Raw genomic sequence first — 19,701 nt, forward strand, 5'->3', positions numbered from 1 at the left:
CATGGACCCATACCTTGTCCAGTGTTAAGACTACAAAGTTTAAATAAAAGATGTGGACTAAATGTAAATGAGGCAAGGTGATTAATTATACCAACCACGTTAACACAAGATACGCTTTGCAAATTACAAAAAGGATGAAAAATAACAACAACTGTCAAATATTTCTGACTTTTAAAAGGTAGATGAACATTGATGTAATTATCTGATTTGTGTGTATACAAGTCTTTTACATTCATGTATTATTCAGAAAATTTGTCAATTTCATCCCCTGCTTAAGCTTGTGTCCACCTTTAACAAGGAACAATTTAAGTGTCTTAATACCATACCTGAAGTGGGATTCTTGGAATGGAAACTTGTTATGCAATGAAACATCTGGAGAATAAATAAGCATTGATTACATTTAAAAATATAAAAGTAATTGAGTATATCTAAACAAAAACACAGGCTACATTTTCATACTAAGTTGACTCCTAAATCCTTACAATTCCATTTCAAAACAATTAATTCAAATAATGTAGATCTAGCATCAATAAAACTTTTAAAATATTGTGAAAAGTCAAAAGTTTTTAAACAGAAATCTAGTGGACAGTAGAAATTCAAAATGAATGAATAACTTCACCTATCATGTAAGAATTATACTAAGTATTCCAAAAGTCTCCAAAGGTAGGAAGACTATTATGGATCAAATAAGAAATTTCAATGTTTGTGAATTTTAACCAATAGAAATTGAGTTAAAAACTTAATTTCAAATGTATATATTCTTACATTATTTTTGACATCTGATACAATGTCTTCAGGTATATCTCCTAATGGATAGGCTCTTCCTGCTAAACAACAACTGAAAATAAAGAATCACTAAATATAAATCACACTGAACATTTTCATATTATACCTTCATACCAAGTTTTTTGCCTCTAAAACCTTATGACTTATTATCACAGAGTAAGTTCTGCCATAAGACAGGTATTAACGAGTTTTAAAAATTGTCATATATCTTTTATATATTTTTTGCAGACAAACAAATAAAACAGGATTCAAGATCCAAATAAAAATTTTAGTACTCACATTAACAGAACAGATTTTAATGATATCTAAATAAAGAGTGGGGGTTTTCCAGGATGAGGTTTATTCAATTTTTTTCAGTTTGCCTTTTTTCATCCTCTTTTCCATTAAAATGATCTGGTATTATATTTTATTTGTTATTTGAAGTTTGTCTACTGTCGTAAATTTTATATGACATTTAAAACACAATTATCATACTTATAAGATGCCATTAACTACAAACCTTATATACACCAGAAGTTTATTTCCCAGTTTTATCTGATTATCTGAAAAAAATAGAATTTAACAGATTTTATCAATCAAAAGTACTTTGTAAAGAAGTATAATTTAATGATTTCTAAGAAAATGTCTTTTCCAGGAAGAAGATTTTTATGTAAAGTCTATGAGCCAGAGACCCTGTTTTCACATCAAAAACCTCCAAAAAAATATGTTAAATCCTTTTAATTCTTCTACAAAACATTTTTTTTATTTTTCGAAAAGTTTCAACTTTCTTGGAACCCCAGGATTCCATTCATGTGTATACACCTTATCGTTATTTGTTCGCCATTTATGGACATCACAATGTTGACGTCATAATAGAAAATATTTGAAGCTACAAGGAAAAGTGATTGTTGTATGACGCCAATAGTTGCAGACTTTCAGATTCCTAGGTCAAGCAGCACAAATTTCCAAAAAGCAATAAGGGCAATTGTGCAATGGATGTATCACAATGAAAAAGAACGCAGTGTTTACAAATTAAAAATAATAATTTTTCAAACTCTAATCAAACCTCTAAATTGTGTAGATAAAGTGACATAGACATTGCATTGACTATTCCTATGTTGCTATATTTGGTAAATAACAACAACAAGAAGTGTTCAAAGTTCAGTATAAACCAGGCCCGTAGCCAGGAATTTCCAGGGGGGGGGGATGTTTTTTGGACCCACGAATTCGACTTTTAGTCACAATTCGAACAGAACGTTGACTTTAACAATGCTTATTTGTTTTCAAGGGGGGGGGGGGTCATCCGAGCCCCTCGACCCCCCCTGGCTAAGGGTATGTAAACCTAGTGTCAATACCTGTGAGTTGTTTCCCAGTATCAACAGCAGACCTGAGAACAGTAAGCAATTCTTCTAATGGTGTTGTGAAATCTCTCATCCCTTGGTTGTACACATAAATTATAGCATCATACAGACCATGACTCCAACATAATGATACAACCTATTCAAATAAATTCATTCATAACAGTCTCCATGGGTTTTTCTAATTTTAAGTCATATTGTGACTTTATTACAACTTAGTTTTAGATTTTCTTAAACTTTGCAAACCAATTAAGTTTTTTTTTAAAGTCTTGTTCTTTGCTTTCCTTTCCCTTTTAACATTCAAAGATTTAAAAAAATTTCACACCATGCACGACTTTTTTTTTAAAGAATTTGGGTTATTTAGAGTACCACAAAAACACAAAGCTAGGACGGTTTATGTTTGTTTTTGATTTGTTTTGTATAAACAGGGAGGGTTTAAGATTAAGTCTTAAAGTCAGAGCTATTTTCATTTTTGTTGTATTGCTGGCAAGCATCTACTTCTTTTTACATAAATTCTCTGTCGTGAATGTACCAACATATCCATAAATTTGACACAGACACAGCTTTCAATGAAAACTAAGAACTTTTAAAGTTAATGTACCTGATGAATATCTAAGCTAGTGACCTCTAGATGTACTATACAGGCCTCTACACTTTCTAACATCTCACGGCTCTGGTAATGGTCAACAAAATCCTTCATAACAGACGGCGGAATAGACATGAGCTTGTCTCCAAGGATATACGGCTCAAGACATTCTAAGAATGTTCCCATAGCAATCATATCTTCACTAAATCTTTCATAGATTCTCCCAAACAGGATATCTCTGGAAATAACAAGAAAAAAACAACATTTAATACCCATTATTTTTTTTCAATAACTAAGAACTTTTGACATTAACTAAACCATTCATAGATTCTCCCTAACAGAATATCTATGTGATTAACACGAATAAAAATCATAAATAATTTAGAAATATGAAAATATTTAAGAGCCTGTGAAGTAAAATAAAATCATCTAACATTTAAAAACAAACAATTTGCATGTTTCTTTGGTCTTGGGCAATTGTGAACAGCTCATCAAATTACATATTTTGTTAAATGTGTATGAAGGGGCAGTTAGATAACATACAAAAGGTCTGTTGAATCTCGACTCAATGTGATTAAGGTTTTGCTATATGAGGTGCCTACATTGATCCTTCTGTTTTAATGGGTTTTTATTTTTTTTATTTTACAGTGTTGGTGAGTAGCTGTCTCTTTGATATAGCCCAACTTCCTGTTCTTGCAAAATTGTAATGCCTATAATGCAATTCCTGTTTGAATGATATTACACTAAGTGTCCAGCCATTTTTGGGGCCCTTTATAGCTTGCTTTTCAGTATGAGCCAAGGCTCGGTGTTGAAGGTCATACTTTGACCTATAATGGTTTACTTTTACAAATTATCCCTTGGGTGTAGAGTTGTCTGATTGGCACTCATACCACATCTTTTCATATCTATATACTTACGTTCTGTTCAGATACAGGCAATGGTCTACACAGACTGGTACTATTGTCTGAAATTATAAAAAAAACATAAAATGAAAAATAAAGTTAGGATGCATTATAATTGAAATATTCTACTATGATTTAATATTTTTCATCTGCATTCTGAATCAGGGACAATATGCTATCTTGAAGGAGTTACATGTAATTTCACTCTTTCAAAAATTTAGCATATAAAGTTGCAATGCTTGAAATAGTGATCTCAAATCCAATTAAAGTCTATAAATGCTGCAATCTTTAGAGATCTGTCCATTTTTGTAGACTGTATATTGTCCTTTTGATTTCTTTGGGTTATTTGCTTTAAGACATTAAGTTGTTAAACCCCACAGTTCATTGTATTAGTAAAAACATTATTTTTTAATACGTACAAATAGAACTTTTGATATACCTATATTATATTAGATTCAATTAAAAAGAAGAAAAAAAAGGAAAACATAAAAGCCATTCAAAAAGAAATCTCTTAAATTTAGGTCATTTCAGTAACAAATGTAGGGGAATTTTGAAAGGTTAGAATTCACATGATAATTTTTTTTTGATGGAAATAGGGTCAAAACTAAGCACAATTCAGTAACAATTGACTGTAAAAATTATGGGTGATCGGGTTTAATATGAGTGATGTCTATTCCCCCATAAATTTACCACTAGCTCAGTTCTTACCATATAGTACTCCTCCAATTCCTCCATCTTTCCTTTCTCTGGACATAAAGTAGTCATGGACAGATCAACATAGTCAAACAACATGTCCAACATCTGAAAGATAAAACAGTAGAATTACCATAAGAACTTTGAATATTAAAAGTATATATGGTTATTCATTTATAAGAAATCAAAAGTCTGAACTTATCATTCTTGATCAACACTCTACAAAAAGAAATACTGTCAATTCAGAAATTATTGTGAGGTTGTTATTAATGTAAATTATGGGACTATGTGATTATCACAATATTAAGAAAACACATTTAGATCTGTATTCAAAGTTTTTTTAAATCGCAATAATTAAACTCACATTTTTATCCATTCTTGGAAAATCACAAGCGAGTACATGTATTTCAGATTTTGACACAACATTTATTGTGTGTAATTGATTGTAGATTTACACATACCAAAATCTCAACTTTTTTGTCACAAAATTGTTCTATTCTTGATAATTTTCTGGACTTCTCTGTTAAAAAACATGACTTTCAACATCCACAAATTCCAATCAATTAAATGCCATTAATGATTATTTATTTATTTAAGAATAATAATACTCTATGAGCTATACACCTTTAAGGGCTTATGTATATAATAATATTTGTAACTGCTGACATCAATCCTAATTTAGTGTTTTGGCAGTTATGTATTGATATTTGTATAAAGTTTGATTCTATAAAAAGAAAATCAGTATTTTACTGCTAGTTCACTATGAATTTTCAGCAGTTTGCATCCTGCATTACCTCCATTTAAAACACTTACCAGATCAGCCACTATCTGTTTCCTTTTAGCAGATGAACCAGTCAGTCCAACAACTGCTTTAGCATTGCCCTCATAGAATGAAAGAGCCAATGCTAAAGCATCTTGGTATTTATTCTGTTTAGCTAGGACATCTATTCTCTGTAAAAACAAGATGATAGACACATGAGACAATATATACTTAGTGTGAACAAGATAAATTTACAAGATAAACAACAGGTATGATATTTTTCCCTTTAGAATACTGAAATGGTATGTCATTTAGACTAGGAATTGCATGCATAAAAAAAAGTAAAATCACAAAAATACTGAAGTCAGAGGAAAATTCAAAACAGAAAGTCCCTAATAAAATGATAAAACACATCAAAGAAATGGACAACAACTGTCATATTTCTGACATGGTACAGTATTCTCAAATGTAGAAAATGCATGTTAATGCTAAGAATTCTCAAACTTTTATGTCAAAGTATCAATAAGTTTTTTCAACATAGTGAAATAGCAAGCAGGAAGTAGATCACTTTTATTCAAGTTCAAATGCTTGATAAACATGTGATACTACCAATGTTCAACAATTGCCATGTTAATTCTTTTTATTAGCAATGAAAACTTGAAATATTGTATAAACAGTTTCCTTTGCATGTTAGAAAATATAGCTAACATTGTCTATCAGAATTACAATGAAGGAAGGGAAGCTAAAATGACATCAAAGAATGTTTCTACTGACCTCTCGCCATGACCTCAGTGTATATAGATGAACAGTTTTAGTTCCTAGTATAAACAATTGTCCATTATGACTAACAATGGTCTGGTAACAAGCTTTCTCTCCAGCGAAGGCCAGGGCTTGACTGACATTGCCACCAGTGGCTAGAGATTTGAAGTGGCTGGTATTGTAGACCAACATAACTTCTGATACATCAATCACCTGTTAAAAATGAAGTAAATTTAAATTCAGAAATGATTACAAGATTTTTATCAATGCAAATAATGCAAGTGCATGAGTGAGTATCGAATAATTAAATGTCAATCTGTTATCTGATAAATTCATCTGTATGCACCTTTCCCTTTAATCACAATAATTATTCTTCTGGCATTTTTTATTGTTCTCCAAAAGTAAATGTATGCAATAATATCTGAATTTACATTTAATGTAATGACTTAGAGAACTATACATCTAGGGATATATTCATACAGAAACTAATTTCCTTTCTTGACTGACATATGTTCAGCTCATGTGACTGAAAGGCTGTCTAACACTGAGACTAACAACTGTGATTTTTAGAATCAAGGACATTTAAAGTTTGACATATTTAACGGATACAATGACTTTTGTGTTGTTGAATTGCTGTCTCATTGATGTATTTCCCACATTTTGTTTTATTCATATCATTTGATTAATCAATAACGATAAACTTTAGAATGGCATTCAAATGCATTTTTCTTCTTCCATTAATTTGCATTCCACCTCTGGTGTATCTTCGCAAATAATTTTAAATGTTTAGGTTATTATTGTTTCTTGTATTTATCAATACTCCCTTCGCTTGACTGCCAATTGTCATGTACATTTTTTATTCCTATTTTTAACTCTAAAAGAATTACTTTTAATATTTTTAAGCAATTTTTTTCTTTTTCTAGGTAAAAACTTACCTCCAACTCCTCTTCTGACCTGACATCTATAACATGTATCTTTTCTTTGGTATCCATGGCAACAAGTGTTCTTGGATTCATCCACTATAAGCAACAAAAACATAAATTAATTGGAGATTTACAACATACAACATTTCAAATACTATAAGTTTATTCTTGAAAATGTATAACGCAAAACAATTTGATAAATCTTCTAAAAGAAACTTGATATGCATAAATTAATTGTAGTTTTTATAGCAATAGAGAAATATAGACAAAATGTGTACCTTATAAATACTGTTAGTTTCATAAGTTGATAAACTGTTGGCACAGAAATATGTGACACCAGCTGTATGTTATTTTGATATTATAAAACAAAAGTTGAAATTAAAATGGCAACACTTTACTAAGTTAATAGACCATGAACATTGCGACTGTGGGACTGTGCAGAAGCATCTTCAGATATGTATGCAAATGCTAATACAACTGCTTACCAAATGTATTTTACTAACCATAATTGGTTACAGCTTGTGATTAGTTCATTTTAAGGGGAACTATTAATGGTCAGTCAAAGACATTGTAAGGTAATTTGACCATTGAAGATTTTTGTTTATTTAAGACATGATTTTCATGTTGCCAAACATCTGATATTTTTAACTTTCTAAACTTTTGGTCTAAATCAAAACTGACGAAAAATCCAGAACCAAGTGTTGTGAACAATTCTGTATGTATGTGCCTGTCCCAAGTCAGGAGCCTGTAATTCAGTGATTGTCGTTTGTTGCTGTGTTACATATTTAGTTTTTGTTTGTTTTTACGCACATTATTCATACAGTTAGTTTTCTCGTTTAAATTGTTTTACATTTGTCATTTGGGGCCTTTTGTAGCTAACTATTGGTATAGGCTTTGCTCATTGTTGAAGGCTGTATGCATATGGTGACCTATAGTTGTTAATTTCTATGTCATTTGGTCTCTTGTGTAAGTTGACACATTGGCAATTGTACCACATCTTCTTTTTCTATATATGAAATCTAGCATAGTACCTACAGGTATATAATAATTTGAGCATAGTGTCCTTAAAATTATTAACTTACAGTAATGTTGAGTAAGTTATATTGTAGTTGTATTTTCTGTAACCCAGTACATTTTATTTCTGCTGCATTCTGACAAATCACCTAAAAAGTAGAAGTATTCAAATAGTTGATCTCTGAATACTCTAGTCAAGAGAACAGCAAATTTAACCTTAAAACATTTCAAAAAAAATTTAGTATAATTTAATAAGAAAAATTATATTTTATATGGAATCAATTGTTAGATCTATAAAGCTATAGAATTATGTTTTGGTTTTTTTATCCTTGTTTCAAATGTTTGTTTGCACAGTCAAAGTCATACATATAAACAAAATGTTCAATTTATACTTTCATGGTAGGGAATTCCCTATTGATGAAATCTCATCTGTAGGAGAAATATCTCTTGAGTTTGTCTTTATTATACTTTATATTTTACTATATGTTATTACTTATTTGTAGACATATCCAGGTGCAGGATTTTCTAGCTGTGTTGAAGACCCATTGGTGGGCTTTGGCCGTTTTCTACCATTTGGTCAGGTTGTTGTCTCTTTGACACATTCCCTATTTTCAATCTCAATTTCATGCACTCACCTGATAAAAGTATATGGTGGATTCTCTTGCAAAAGCCAAGACTGGATCTATGACTCGATCTTTCTCTGATACCTGTATCACTACAAACTGCCAGGCTAGTAGTGGTAATGTTCCTGGACTGCCCTGCAATCGATTCAACAGAATTTTTCAACAGAAAGAATACAACGATATGTTCAAATTATTTTTTAAATAGAAAGTTACACTAAATTAATATATAACGCTACACTGGAGAACTATATTTGACAAAATAATCAAATCAGTTAATTAAACACTTTTTAACTACACATTCATTTTCTTATACATATAATCATAAACAGCATATGTTACCTTTAATGGATGAGTGAAGATGACCTTCAGCTGTGGACGAATAATCACCAACAGGATCTACAACCAAGAAAAGATAACTCTTAATTTAAGAAATTACCAGGATTCCAAGACATAAATTGAAAGTCCATTTGACACAGATCTTTACAGTGGTATTCAGTTTTTTATGCTAATATTAAAAATAATAAATAAAAACCAAAGATTAATAGCTTTTTCTGTTTTTTATGTCCTTCTTAAAACAATTTTAGAAAAATGATCAAATTCATAAAAAGGTTTACAATGTTGAGCAGGTTTTACTTTATCAAAATATGAAGATTGGACATGAGAAAACAATCTACCAGATACAAAATGAAATAGATGTAAGGAACTAAAGGTCACCATACAACCTTCAACAATCTATAAGTAGCTTTATGTGTTTACCAACTACCAATTTTACAAACCTTGGATAGAGAAGCCATTGCCACCAACTGTACATCCTGCATGGGATGATCTTTAATAGTAACATTCATATGAAGTGGTTCAATAACACAGACTTCACCGCGACTAAAAATACAAAAAATGATATATAGACAGAGAAACTAAAAGCATATTAATGCAAAAAACACTACCAGTATTTTTTGAAAAATGTTTTCCTGTTTTTGCAGTAAAAAAGTATTTGAAATCTCAGGGTGAAAAATAAGTGTTAATTTACCAGTTATTAATAACTCAAAAGAATTAACAAAATATAACCTTTGAAACAATGTTCAAAGTGGGATGTATCCAAATTTTAAATGTAGACAAAACCAGTTGAAACTGAAAATAAGTTTGAATTCAGTATATATGTCAATGTAAAATTAAAGCCATTCTAAGGGAGAAAACCTGACATTTAATAATTATGACATACAATGATTGCATACATTTGTATATAGAGAATTTCTAATCATATCATAGTCAAATTTACTTTATGTACTAATTTACAATAGAACAAATTTGTTTGATCTTAATTGTTAACTTATTTTTTGCAGACATGCAAACATTAATCCAACAACACTCTTATAATTAAGAATATTGTCTCCAAATCAACATTAATTCTTACCTTCCAGAAAAAAGACATTTTGATTCACATGTTCTGACACCAATAAGACGTCTGAAATAAATAAAAATCAATGAAAGTCATAGGTCATATAGGAACATTCATAACATTAAGACATTCATATTGGAGACTTATAATTTCTAGTGACTGATTTATTTGTGTAACTTATAAATAAATTATGTCAATTAGTTAAATAACAATTTATATCTCTATGCTCATTTTAGAAGAAAAATAAACATTTGAAAAAGTTTTAATTAAGAAATAAGTTGGCAACATGCAATCAACATCTTTATCACAGACAAAAATTACCATGTATTGCAATACACATAAAATAAACAGTGATATACTTATAATATGCTTTAGGTTATACTTTGACATTTTATAATATAAATGAAAATTGTGCAAAACAACAACTTTGTTAAAGAAGAAAATTATTACAATAAACATAAAATAAACAGTAATATGTAGTTCTGAAGGTTGAAAGTTTGATATTTTCATAATAATGACAACAACAATGTGCACAACAACAATCTTACTTGAATTCCAGTTCAAACACAGATCCACCACTGTCACTGCAAGCAGCTACCACTAAACTGTCTGTAAACTGTCAATTAGAAATACACAACATAAAAAGTAACTATCAAATTATCATACACATGAAATAAACTACTAAGGCAATACCTTTTTGTGTTAACCTATTTTCGCCCTTTTCAAGGTGTTGCTAACTGTTATTTGAGATCAATTTAAGCTGTTATCTGTTTTTAGCCCACTTGGTTAACTGTTATCAGCATTTTTGCATTTTTTGTTAACTGCTTTTGCCAAAATCAAGGTGTTGTTAACATGTTAACAGACCCCCTATTGTCCCCCCTCTTGTATTTTTGTCCATGTGATGAGTTAAGCCTTTTTCAATTGATTTTCATAGTTTGTTTTTATGTTGTACTGTTATACCACTGTCCCAGATTAGGGGAGGGTTGGGATTCCGCTAACATGTTTAACCCCGCCACATTCTATCATTGGCAATCATACCACATCTTCTTTTTTCACATTATAGTTGAAAGTATGACATTGGCTCACACCAAACAGCAAGCTGTCAAAATAGATATTGAATTGTGGACCAAACCTGATAAAATTTCAATAGTGTGGGTAGAGCAGTAATTGTTTATTTGCTACAGTAATTTTGACATACCTTTATATGAAGAACAGCAGTTCCAGGCGGGTGAGCATCAGCTATTGTTCTTAATAACTTGCCGGTGGTTAGATCCCACATTGTGATCTGAGAGTAAAAACAAAGAAATATATTTAACCGACTTTAATTATAATTTTATTAGTATACAAGGTCCTAAGGAAATTTTAAAGCCAGAAATTGACTTCTTTAATATTGTAATCATGTTGATTTTTTTCTTTATTTGGTCAATTTGATATCAATGACAAATCGTTTATTTTGTTTGCTTAATTTATATTTTATCCACAACTTTATTGACCTAGGGCATTAAAAGTAAAAACGTGAGTATTGTAGCAAACATTAAACAGCTAAAAAGTATTTTTTAAAGATTCAATTTTTTTTTTATTACCTGCCCTTTGGCAAAGCCACAAAGAAGCCTGGTACAATCTTTGTTAAAACCCAGAGCTGATACTGATCCATACTGAGTTCCCACAGCTGTACTACCTAGGCACCACTTCAATACTTGTTTAGGGTCTGAAACACAAGTACAAACAACATGATTAAATATCTTAAGGCTGCTTGTATTACGAGGGAGCTTGTCTTACAATATTTGTACCAGTCTATAATTGATAGCATAATAATCATTTTATAATAACATCATGACCATATATCTTTACTTTGGTAATGCATGTTGTTTGGTTGCTGTCAGGGATTTTTAAAAGTAATCAATTGTATTCAAATACTTGAAGGATTATTTTTTAAATAGATAAATAAAAAAAATCAATTACATTGATTTTAAAATGTACCATATTTTTTTTTCTGGATAAGTCAATATTTTTTCAAGAAAGTTATGCCCTATTTAAAAAAATAGTCTTTACTATTACCAGTCATAATCAAAACCAATGACTTACCAAATACTAAGACTAAACCATGTGACGTTCCTATTGCAATAAGTGAGGATACAACCTGTAAAAAAAAATGTTTAAAGTACATGTACACGTGTACCCACATTAGCAAAATGAACATATCATTTTATTTAGTAAATTTTCATGTGGCTATGTAGTAGCATTTAAAGTAGTCAAGAGGGAAGATGTATATGGTACATTTATATGAAATCAATTAAATACATGTAAATATACTTGTAACTGCCACACAAAATCTGAAATTCGAAGTAAATCTAATGAATAAAAACCAATAACGGTAAAGAGTAATAATGACAAACAAATCAAAGTTAATGAAAATTTCATACTTAGTCAATTGTTTCATGAATTAATTTAATTTATACTGATTGAACTCTGACATGTCAACTGGCTGGGTGTAACTCATTCATAAAAAATGTTCTCTTATGAAAATACATGATGAACAGACAAGGTAATTATAGCACATGCAGTATACAAATATTCATGACAAAAAAAGAAGATGTGGTATAACTGCCAATTGCTGAGACAACTCTCAACAAAAGACCTAAAATGACACAGAAATAAACAACCATAGGTCCATGCACAGCCTTCAACTATAAAAAAGCTCTAAAAGGCCCAGAAATGACAAATGTAAAACAATTCAAACTTTAAGCATTTATCTGTCGAAGTTTATAGTTTATAGTCATGAACCTGATGTTCAGTGGTTGTTGTCGTTGTGGTTCATAAGTGCTTTTCATTTCTCATTTTTTATGGTGATTAGACTGTTGCTTTCCTGTTTTAATGGTTTTACACTAGTTTTTATGGGAGCTCTTTATAGCTTATTGTTCAGTGGAAGCCAAGAGTCCATAAGGAGTACTGTACTTTGCCATATAATGGTTTATGTTTACAAATTGTGACTTGGATGGAGAGTTGTCCCACTGGCACTCATACCACATCTTCTAATATCTATTTATCTATGTCTACTCACAATGGCTGTTGGCATACCAGCATCTACTCTATCCTGTAAAAGAGAGGAAATGCAATAATTCATCCTTCAATGTGTCACATTATTCCTTTATTGGTTTAATATTTAACCAAACTTTTAGTGCTTGGCTATAATTCTAAGCAGTTTTCATTTGTAAAGGTAGCTGCGCCACTCCAAAAGAACCAATAACATTTGTCAGGATAATTTGGACTCCTAGTCAATTTAAAAAAATCATTATTCAACCTTGTCATGAGCAAGCTTTGTACTCACATACTCATCAGTGCAGTATCATATCTTTATCATAATATAAATTTTGAATAAGAAAAGGTTGTCCAGCATGGTCTCCCCAAGTAAGAATAATTCAGTCCCTCCCTGCGCCAGGTAGTTTCATATTCCGGAAACGGTTTTCCGAAGTGTGTTTGACATTTAACATGAACTCTCTCTCTTCCTGTATTACGATAATATAACTTAGCATTTTATTGTGTTAGTCAATAAACAGACAATATCTCAAGTCGTACATTTGTGTAGTGATTTTTCTTATTGGCGCTGTAATAAATCTATACTTCTTTTGAGGGCCTGAATTCCTAGCACAATAAAAATTTGCAACGCCAGGAATATGTAGACGAGGTGACCAATCAGTAGTCATCTCAATTTTATCCAGATAGGTAAATCTTGAGCTTATTCTGAACTATAGATCAAAGATTTTTCCTTGTCGATGCATTCAGGTGTTAATGAATTCATCGTGGATTTAATTACTGAATTAATGAATTAATTAGGCCAAGTTTCCCCCTTAGTGAACTTGAAAAAAATGTAGATTCCTACTTTCTTGCTTTAAAAGGTTGGCAGGTATGAGTGATGGTAATAGACAACTTTTAAGTTCGCTGCATTTCCGTCAAATACATTGGTTTTAGTGAACTGCATTCATGCGTTTAGGGGCATCGTCACTTCTGTTCCAATGTTGAGCAAGTGGTTGGAAAACTATAAAGCTATATTGCACGAATTACTCAGCAATTGGAATTTTCATAATTGTTTTTCAGCAATTCTGTCAGTAGGGAATTGTGATTAACAATGATTAAGAACCTACAAAACAAATATTATTTATAGTTTAACCTGCACAATGACGCCCACGAAGACACTTGATATATGTTTATAGTGCATGGATACATACAATCCCTTCTATCTGGTAAATGATGTCATAAAGGCGTGCATAATTGACGAATTTTTTTTCAGTGACAGACAAACTCAAAAGTGGTCTATTATCTCTGTATAAAACTTACAGCTGCTGATAATAATTGAGCTGAAATACTCTTCAGTTTACTGGGCTTCAGTACAGAGCCATGGATCTTATAATGTATGCTCTTTCTCAGTCTGAAAATACAAATTCATTATTGTTGCCATTTACATTTGTATGCCATTATATATCTGATTGTCCAAAAGTTAATTTTTTAACATGGTTAATTTACATTTAAAAAAAAAATTAACATTAAGTATTTTGACCTATATTGATCTACATTTAAGATCCATTATTACGGTACTAATTTACTCCTACATGTCCTAGGAAGGCAATTACTTACTAGATAAACAACTTTTTTCCCCCTCTTTTTGAATAAAAAGTTTGTCTGTTTCGTTTTAGAATTTTTAATCATATTCGTCAGTTTACAGATATAATAGTAAAACCTTTTTTATATGATTAAAAATGGGAAAAATTAAAGTGTATTACTTTTCCATTATTTTAAACTGTCTGATAAAAAACAGTATGGATCATACATGTCAAGTGACATGATATTCGCGTGTAATACACGCTTTTTCATCGGTTTACAAGCGAGGATTTTGTCACATGGCGTGTACACGCTTTTCACCACTTTACACGCAATTACACGCTTTTTCGTTCTTTTCATTTTTTGGTTGTTAGTGATATCGCTATTCTCAGGTTTTTTCCTTATTCGGCGATAAATACCGAAAAATTCAAAGTAATTGTTTGGCTGCCGTATTGTTTATTTTTCTATATGGACAAACTGTAAAAGGTAAATAGTTTGTGATTAGTTTTAACGATTTTGTGACTTTCTTTCAAATTCACCTTATAGGGGAAATGTGCACAGAAAGAGGTCACTTTCAGGGCCTGTACCGTCGTCTAAAGTGCCGATTGTTAAGCCAAAACGATGTGTACGGCAAGATTCAAGATTTATAAATTATATTTTGGAGTTCGAGTTTAAATGATCGAGTGACAAGTAACGCATACTTTGTGCATTCTATGTTGCAATGATAAAAAACAATACATGTGAGAGGAGAAATACAATGTAGCTATTTGAAGAAGCATTTTAACATGTTTATCTAATGGAAATCAAATTTATAAAACATTTTTCTTTTTCAATTTCAGTTTCAAATCTAGCCAACATGGCAACAGATTTCTACAGGCCATGGGGATAAAAATATCACAGAACTGTTGGATCAGCTGTCATAGTACCAGCTTTCTTCTGATGAACTACCCAGTTTTAACCAGGCAATAGCCTGATAGCAATGGAGCAATGGCAGAGATAATAGATGACATTTTACATTGCCAAAAAAAAAAATCATTATGACATTCTTTCAAATCTTGATGAAGCTAATTCAGTCAAATATCAATTCCTACTGTGGGAGAGCCTTTTCAATTATAAAGATATTGACACTGAATTCTGATCAGAACTTGACTATGTTACACTTGTATTGTGTGCTTTTATCAAATAAATGTAACTAAACTTAAAACTGGTAGTTGTTTTGAATATGTACCTAGTGGTGGTGCTTTAAAAGCAACATACATGTAACAGACCACTGTTTAATACAATAAAAGTTCACAGTAGAATATATATTGTTTTTTTACATTCACAAATTTGTATGAAATTATGAACATTACCACATTCATATTAACAAGTCCGCATCTACGGCACACGTTTTCACACGCTTTTTGACATGTCATGTCATGTCATGACATGATTTCCCATTGTCAGAGGTTGACATTTATGGTATGGATAACCCTTCATGTACATATTATATATTATTGAAAATTGAAAAAAAGATGCATTGACTATAAAAAGAAGATAAAATTGTGACTTACTTTTCCCGTTTTCTTGGTCTGTCTGATAACAAACTGTCTTGACTTGATAAAGAAGATGTGTCCCCAGCATCTTTAAAGAGCTGAACTGAGGAGGGGACGGAAACATCATCTTCTTCTAGTAGTGATTCATCATCTTCTTGCTGAAATACAGAAAATCAACAATAAACAGAATCCGAAAGTAAACACATTATGAATGTCTATATATAACTCTATCTTCACCTGCTGAAATACAGAAAATCAACAATAAAAAGAATCCAAAAGTAAAAATATTATGAATGTCTATATATAACTCTATCTTCACCTGCTGAAATACAGAAAATCAACCATAAACAGAATCCATGAGTAAAAACATTATGAATGTCTATATATATAACACTATCTTCACCTGCTGAAATACAGAAAATCAACAATAAACAGAATCCATAAGTAAAAACATTATGAATGTCTATATATATATATAACACTATCTTCAACTGCTGAAATACAGAAAATCAACAATAAACAGAATCCATAAGTAAAAACATTATGCATGTCTATATATAACACTATCTTCAACTGCTGTTTAGTATCATTCACTGATCACACCAACTCTCAATGCAATGCATCTTCAAAATATAGGAATCAATTATATAAAGAGAGAATGCTGAATATCAAACACAGAATATGTTTTCTCAAACTACAGCATGTACAGTGTACACTTATTCAAATAAGAACTCCTTAATTTACCTAGAATGATAGAATGTTGGTTGATTATACATGTCCAGTGACAAATATTTCATGCATATTTAAGGCTATTTTAAAATATCTAGACAATATGTTATAAAACATTAACGTATAACCATTATAACATTCATAGCAAGGTTTTTGTAAATGCGAATACTGTAAACCAACTTATTTTCGCGGATACTTTATTACGCGTTTAGCCCTTTCGATTCCATTTCATGGTAATTTAATTTTGCGATTTTTTAACTAACTTGATGTAGTTAAATAAGGAAAGATGCAAGTTTTACACATTCCGACAATTTAAATTCGCGTTATTTTTCTACTCGCGAAAATAATTCGCTCACAAAATTTAGTTGGTTTACATTAATTAACCTGTAATCACAATAATTCATCACTATTTTTGTCCATTCTTCAAAAATCCCGTTAATAAATGCATGTAATAATTTCTGTATATAAATACCTCTTTTAATATGCTTTCTAATGTTGGATTTTCAACCTGAGGCAGATCTGCTTGAAACTCAGAATCATCAAACTGAAAAAAGAAAAACAACAACGATGATTAAAATATCTTCACCATCAACAGGATTAACACAATGATTAACATGTTTTCTGTTTCTTAGATGTAAATAATAAACCAGCAAAAATCATGTATATGTATCTAGATCTTCTGATCCGTAATATTTCTGATTGTGTTCTATTCCTTATTGTGACATTTTGACTAAGTGAATTTGCATGGCATGCATATAGCAGCAGACATGGGATTTCTTCAGTTTATGTTTCATTTGTTTGTCATTTCCTGTAGCTATCAATTGTCTTCATACCCTGCCACGTCCATTCTGGGTTTTTGTTCGATGTATTTCTATTTGTATTTATATAATTATCTGATGAATTAAGCTTTTTTTCAACTAATTTTATAGTTCATTCTTATGTTTTACTATTACACAACTGTTCCAGGATAGGGGGAGGGTTGGGATCTGGCTCACATTTTTAACCCCACCAATTCTGTATGTACAATGTATGTGCCTGTCCGAAGTCAGAAAGCTGTAATTCAACGGTTGTTGTTTGTTGATCAGTCAGGGGACTTACTGAAATAAGTGATTTTTAAATCACTTATTTGAGTAGCAAATTAGAAATTTTGTCACAAATTTGTAGTTTTACCAAAATTTTAAACACATAGGTTTTATTGATATCTTTTCATTAGTAAAATTGAAAAAAATGAACTTTTTGCTTCTTTTAACGAGGCCCAATCTAAAAGAATTATGAAAAATCTGACCAATAACTATGTCTGAATTTTTTCCTCAATTCCTATATATGTATAATGAATGGATTAAGCTAAAAAAATATATACCTTACCTTTATTGTAGTAACGGGAGGGACATGGTAAAATAGGGCTAATATTATAATGGATATATAGTAAAAATTGCCCTGAAATGAACTAAAAGTGAATTTAAAAAAAAACTGTTCAATAACTAATTTTGTTTTTCACATATGACATGCATCAAACATCACTCTTTCCATTCAAAGTCAGAAAACCAGGTGTTGCGGGGAAATTTTTTTATAGGGGGGGCTCTCAAAACCTACATTTTACCATTTTTTTAAAAGAAAATCAAGATATCACTCAAAATATCCAAAATTAATTTTTTAAAATGTAATAAGTTGTCTCTTTGTTATCCCGGATCAACAAAACTGTAATTATTAATTAAAAAAACATACTTAAAAGGTAAAATTTCACAAGGAGGGGGGTGGAGGGGGGGGGGGTGCAAAATTTCAAGTCATTTATTATCATATCTTCACAAGCAAAAATCTAATAATCAAAAATAATTGAAAAGAAATATGTAAATGTAAATAAAACAAACTTATAATACATACATAAAAGAATGCATTTGAGTTGAAAGAAATAAAAAAAACTTGGTTTATTGAGTTTGACATTTTTGAAGGGAGAATCTCAAAACTTTTTTTATTTATTTTACAAATAGAAAATATCAATAGGAATTGAATTGCACTTTATTTGAAAAAAGTAGATTCCTAGTTAAGACTTGCAAATGGAAATATTGGTTAAAAATCTTAATGGGGAACATCTCAAAACACAAATTGAATATCTAAAAAAATAAAATGTAATGCAATACCTTTTTTACATATTCAATGAACCGTGAAGTTGATTAGAAGGGTTAAATACCAAAATGATATTATTTATACTCTGATGCCTATAGGTTTATATAAAGTTTTCATAATGATATCATAGCACAATCCTTTATGGTAAAATAAAATAACTTCTACCTGCAGTTCAACCAGACTTTGTACCAATGGACTGTCGGACACAGAGATCTTTACACTATAATCCCCTACTTTTAGTAGACGTATATATATAAACTTGTGAGGGTTCAACTATAAAAACAGATATCTCATACAGAATCCTGTTGAAATCATTAAAAGCTGGTCTTTATAGCCTGGAGGCTTGGGTACTTTTAAGGCCGTGTGAACTCCTCTCTGGGAATGACGAGTCTTTTTTTTTTCTGTCATATCATTTATCTTGAAATTTTGCTGAGCCATTGTATTCAACTGTTTTTTTAAATGTTTTTGAGGCAATATGGAGCAGACTGTCAGTAGTCAATTCCAATGTCATTCAGTGCAGATCATATTGTGAGCCTTTATAGCTGAATCGGTTTCATTCGTAATCATACCACATCTTCTTATTTGTTTATATCTACTGCACCCGGGAGACTTGGTGATGACTTCATGCATTTGTTCCAACAATGTTCATTACTACAGACAGAACTAACACTCCCTGATCTATTCTTTGGTTTCTAGGCCAGATAAACATAATAAAAAAAACAATCTCTTACTGATTGAGTATTTAATAATTTCAATATTAACAATATAACAAATAACATAAATTCAACAATGAAAACAAGGTAACTATATATGTTTATGAACAGATTTTTAAAGTCCCTAAAACATAAGGTTGATAACTGAAATCAAATGAAATTGTAATTTTTGTGCAACATTATAGGATTAAACTTATTTACTGGACGGAGTCCTAAACTTACAAA

The 19,701-nt window shown here is 30.7% G+C and overlaps 1 protein-coding gene across 1 annotated transcript in view; it reads right to left on the reverse strand.

Moving 5' to 3' along the window:
- LOC139503107 (vacuolar protein sorting-associated protein 8 homolog) overlaps window positions 1-19,701 on the reverse strand; it is a 49,806-nt gene that overhangs the window by 16,342 nt on the left and 13,763 nt on the right. Inside the window, exons 2-24 of the mRNA XM_071292807.1 lie at window positions 17,112-17,183; window positions 15,929-16,068; window positions 14,115-14,205; window positions 12,841-12,873; window positions 11,865-11,919; window positions 11,363-11,487; window positions 10,978-11,064; window positions 10,328-10,395; window positions 9,795-9,845; window positions 9,160-9,262; window positions 8,723-8,779; window positions 8,396-8,518; window positions 7,829-7,909; window positions 6,759-6,842; window positions 5,839-6,036; window positions 5,118-5,255; window positions 4,320-4,412; window positions 3,627-3,673; window positions 2,725-2,947; window positions 2,121-2,262; window positions 1,286-1,328; window positions 766-838; window positions 327-372 (exon numbers count right to left, since the gene is read on the reverse strand). Of these exons, the coding sequence (XP_071148908.1) occupies window positions 327-372; window positions 766-838; window positions 1,286-1,328; window positions 2,121-2,262; window positions 2,725-2,947; window positions 3,627-3,673; window positions 4,320-4,412; window positions 5,118-5,255; window positions 5,839-6,036; window positions 6,759-6,842; window positions 7,829-7,909; window positions 8,396-8,518; window positions 8,723-8,779; window positions 9,160-9,262; window positions 9,795-9,845; window positions 10,328-10,395; window positions 10,978-11,064; window positions 11,363-11,487; window positions 11,865-11,919; window positions 12,841-12,873; window positions 14,115-14,205; window positions 15,929-16,068; window positions 17,112-17,183 (2,173 nt within the window). The remainder of the gene's footprint in view (window positions 1-326; window positions 373-765; window positions 839-1,285; window positions 1,329-2,120; window positions 2,263-2,724; window positions 2,948-3,626; window positions 3,674-4,319; window positions 4,413-5,117; window positions 5,256-5,838; window positions 6,037-6,758; window positions 6,843-7,828; window positions 7,910-8,395; window positions 8,519-8,722; window positions 8,780-9,159; window positions 9,263-9,794; window positions 9,846-10,327; window positions 10,396-10,977; window positions 11,065-11,362; window positions 11,488-11,864; window positions 11,920-12,840; window positions 12,874-14,114; window positions 14,206-15,928; window positions 16,069-17,111; window positions 17,184-19,701) is intronic.

The sequence above is a fragment of the Mytilus edulis genome, chromosome 14 (assembly GCF_963676685.1).
Source record: "Mytilus edulis chromosome 14, xbMytEdul2.2, whole genome shotgun sequence".
Lineage (NCBI taxonomy): Eukaryota > Metazoa > Mollusca > Bivalvia > Mytilida > Mytilidae > Mytilus > Mytilus edulis.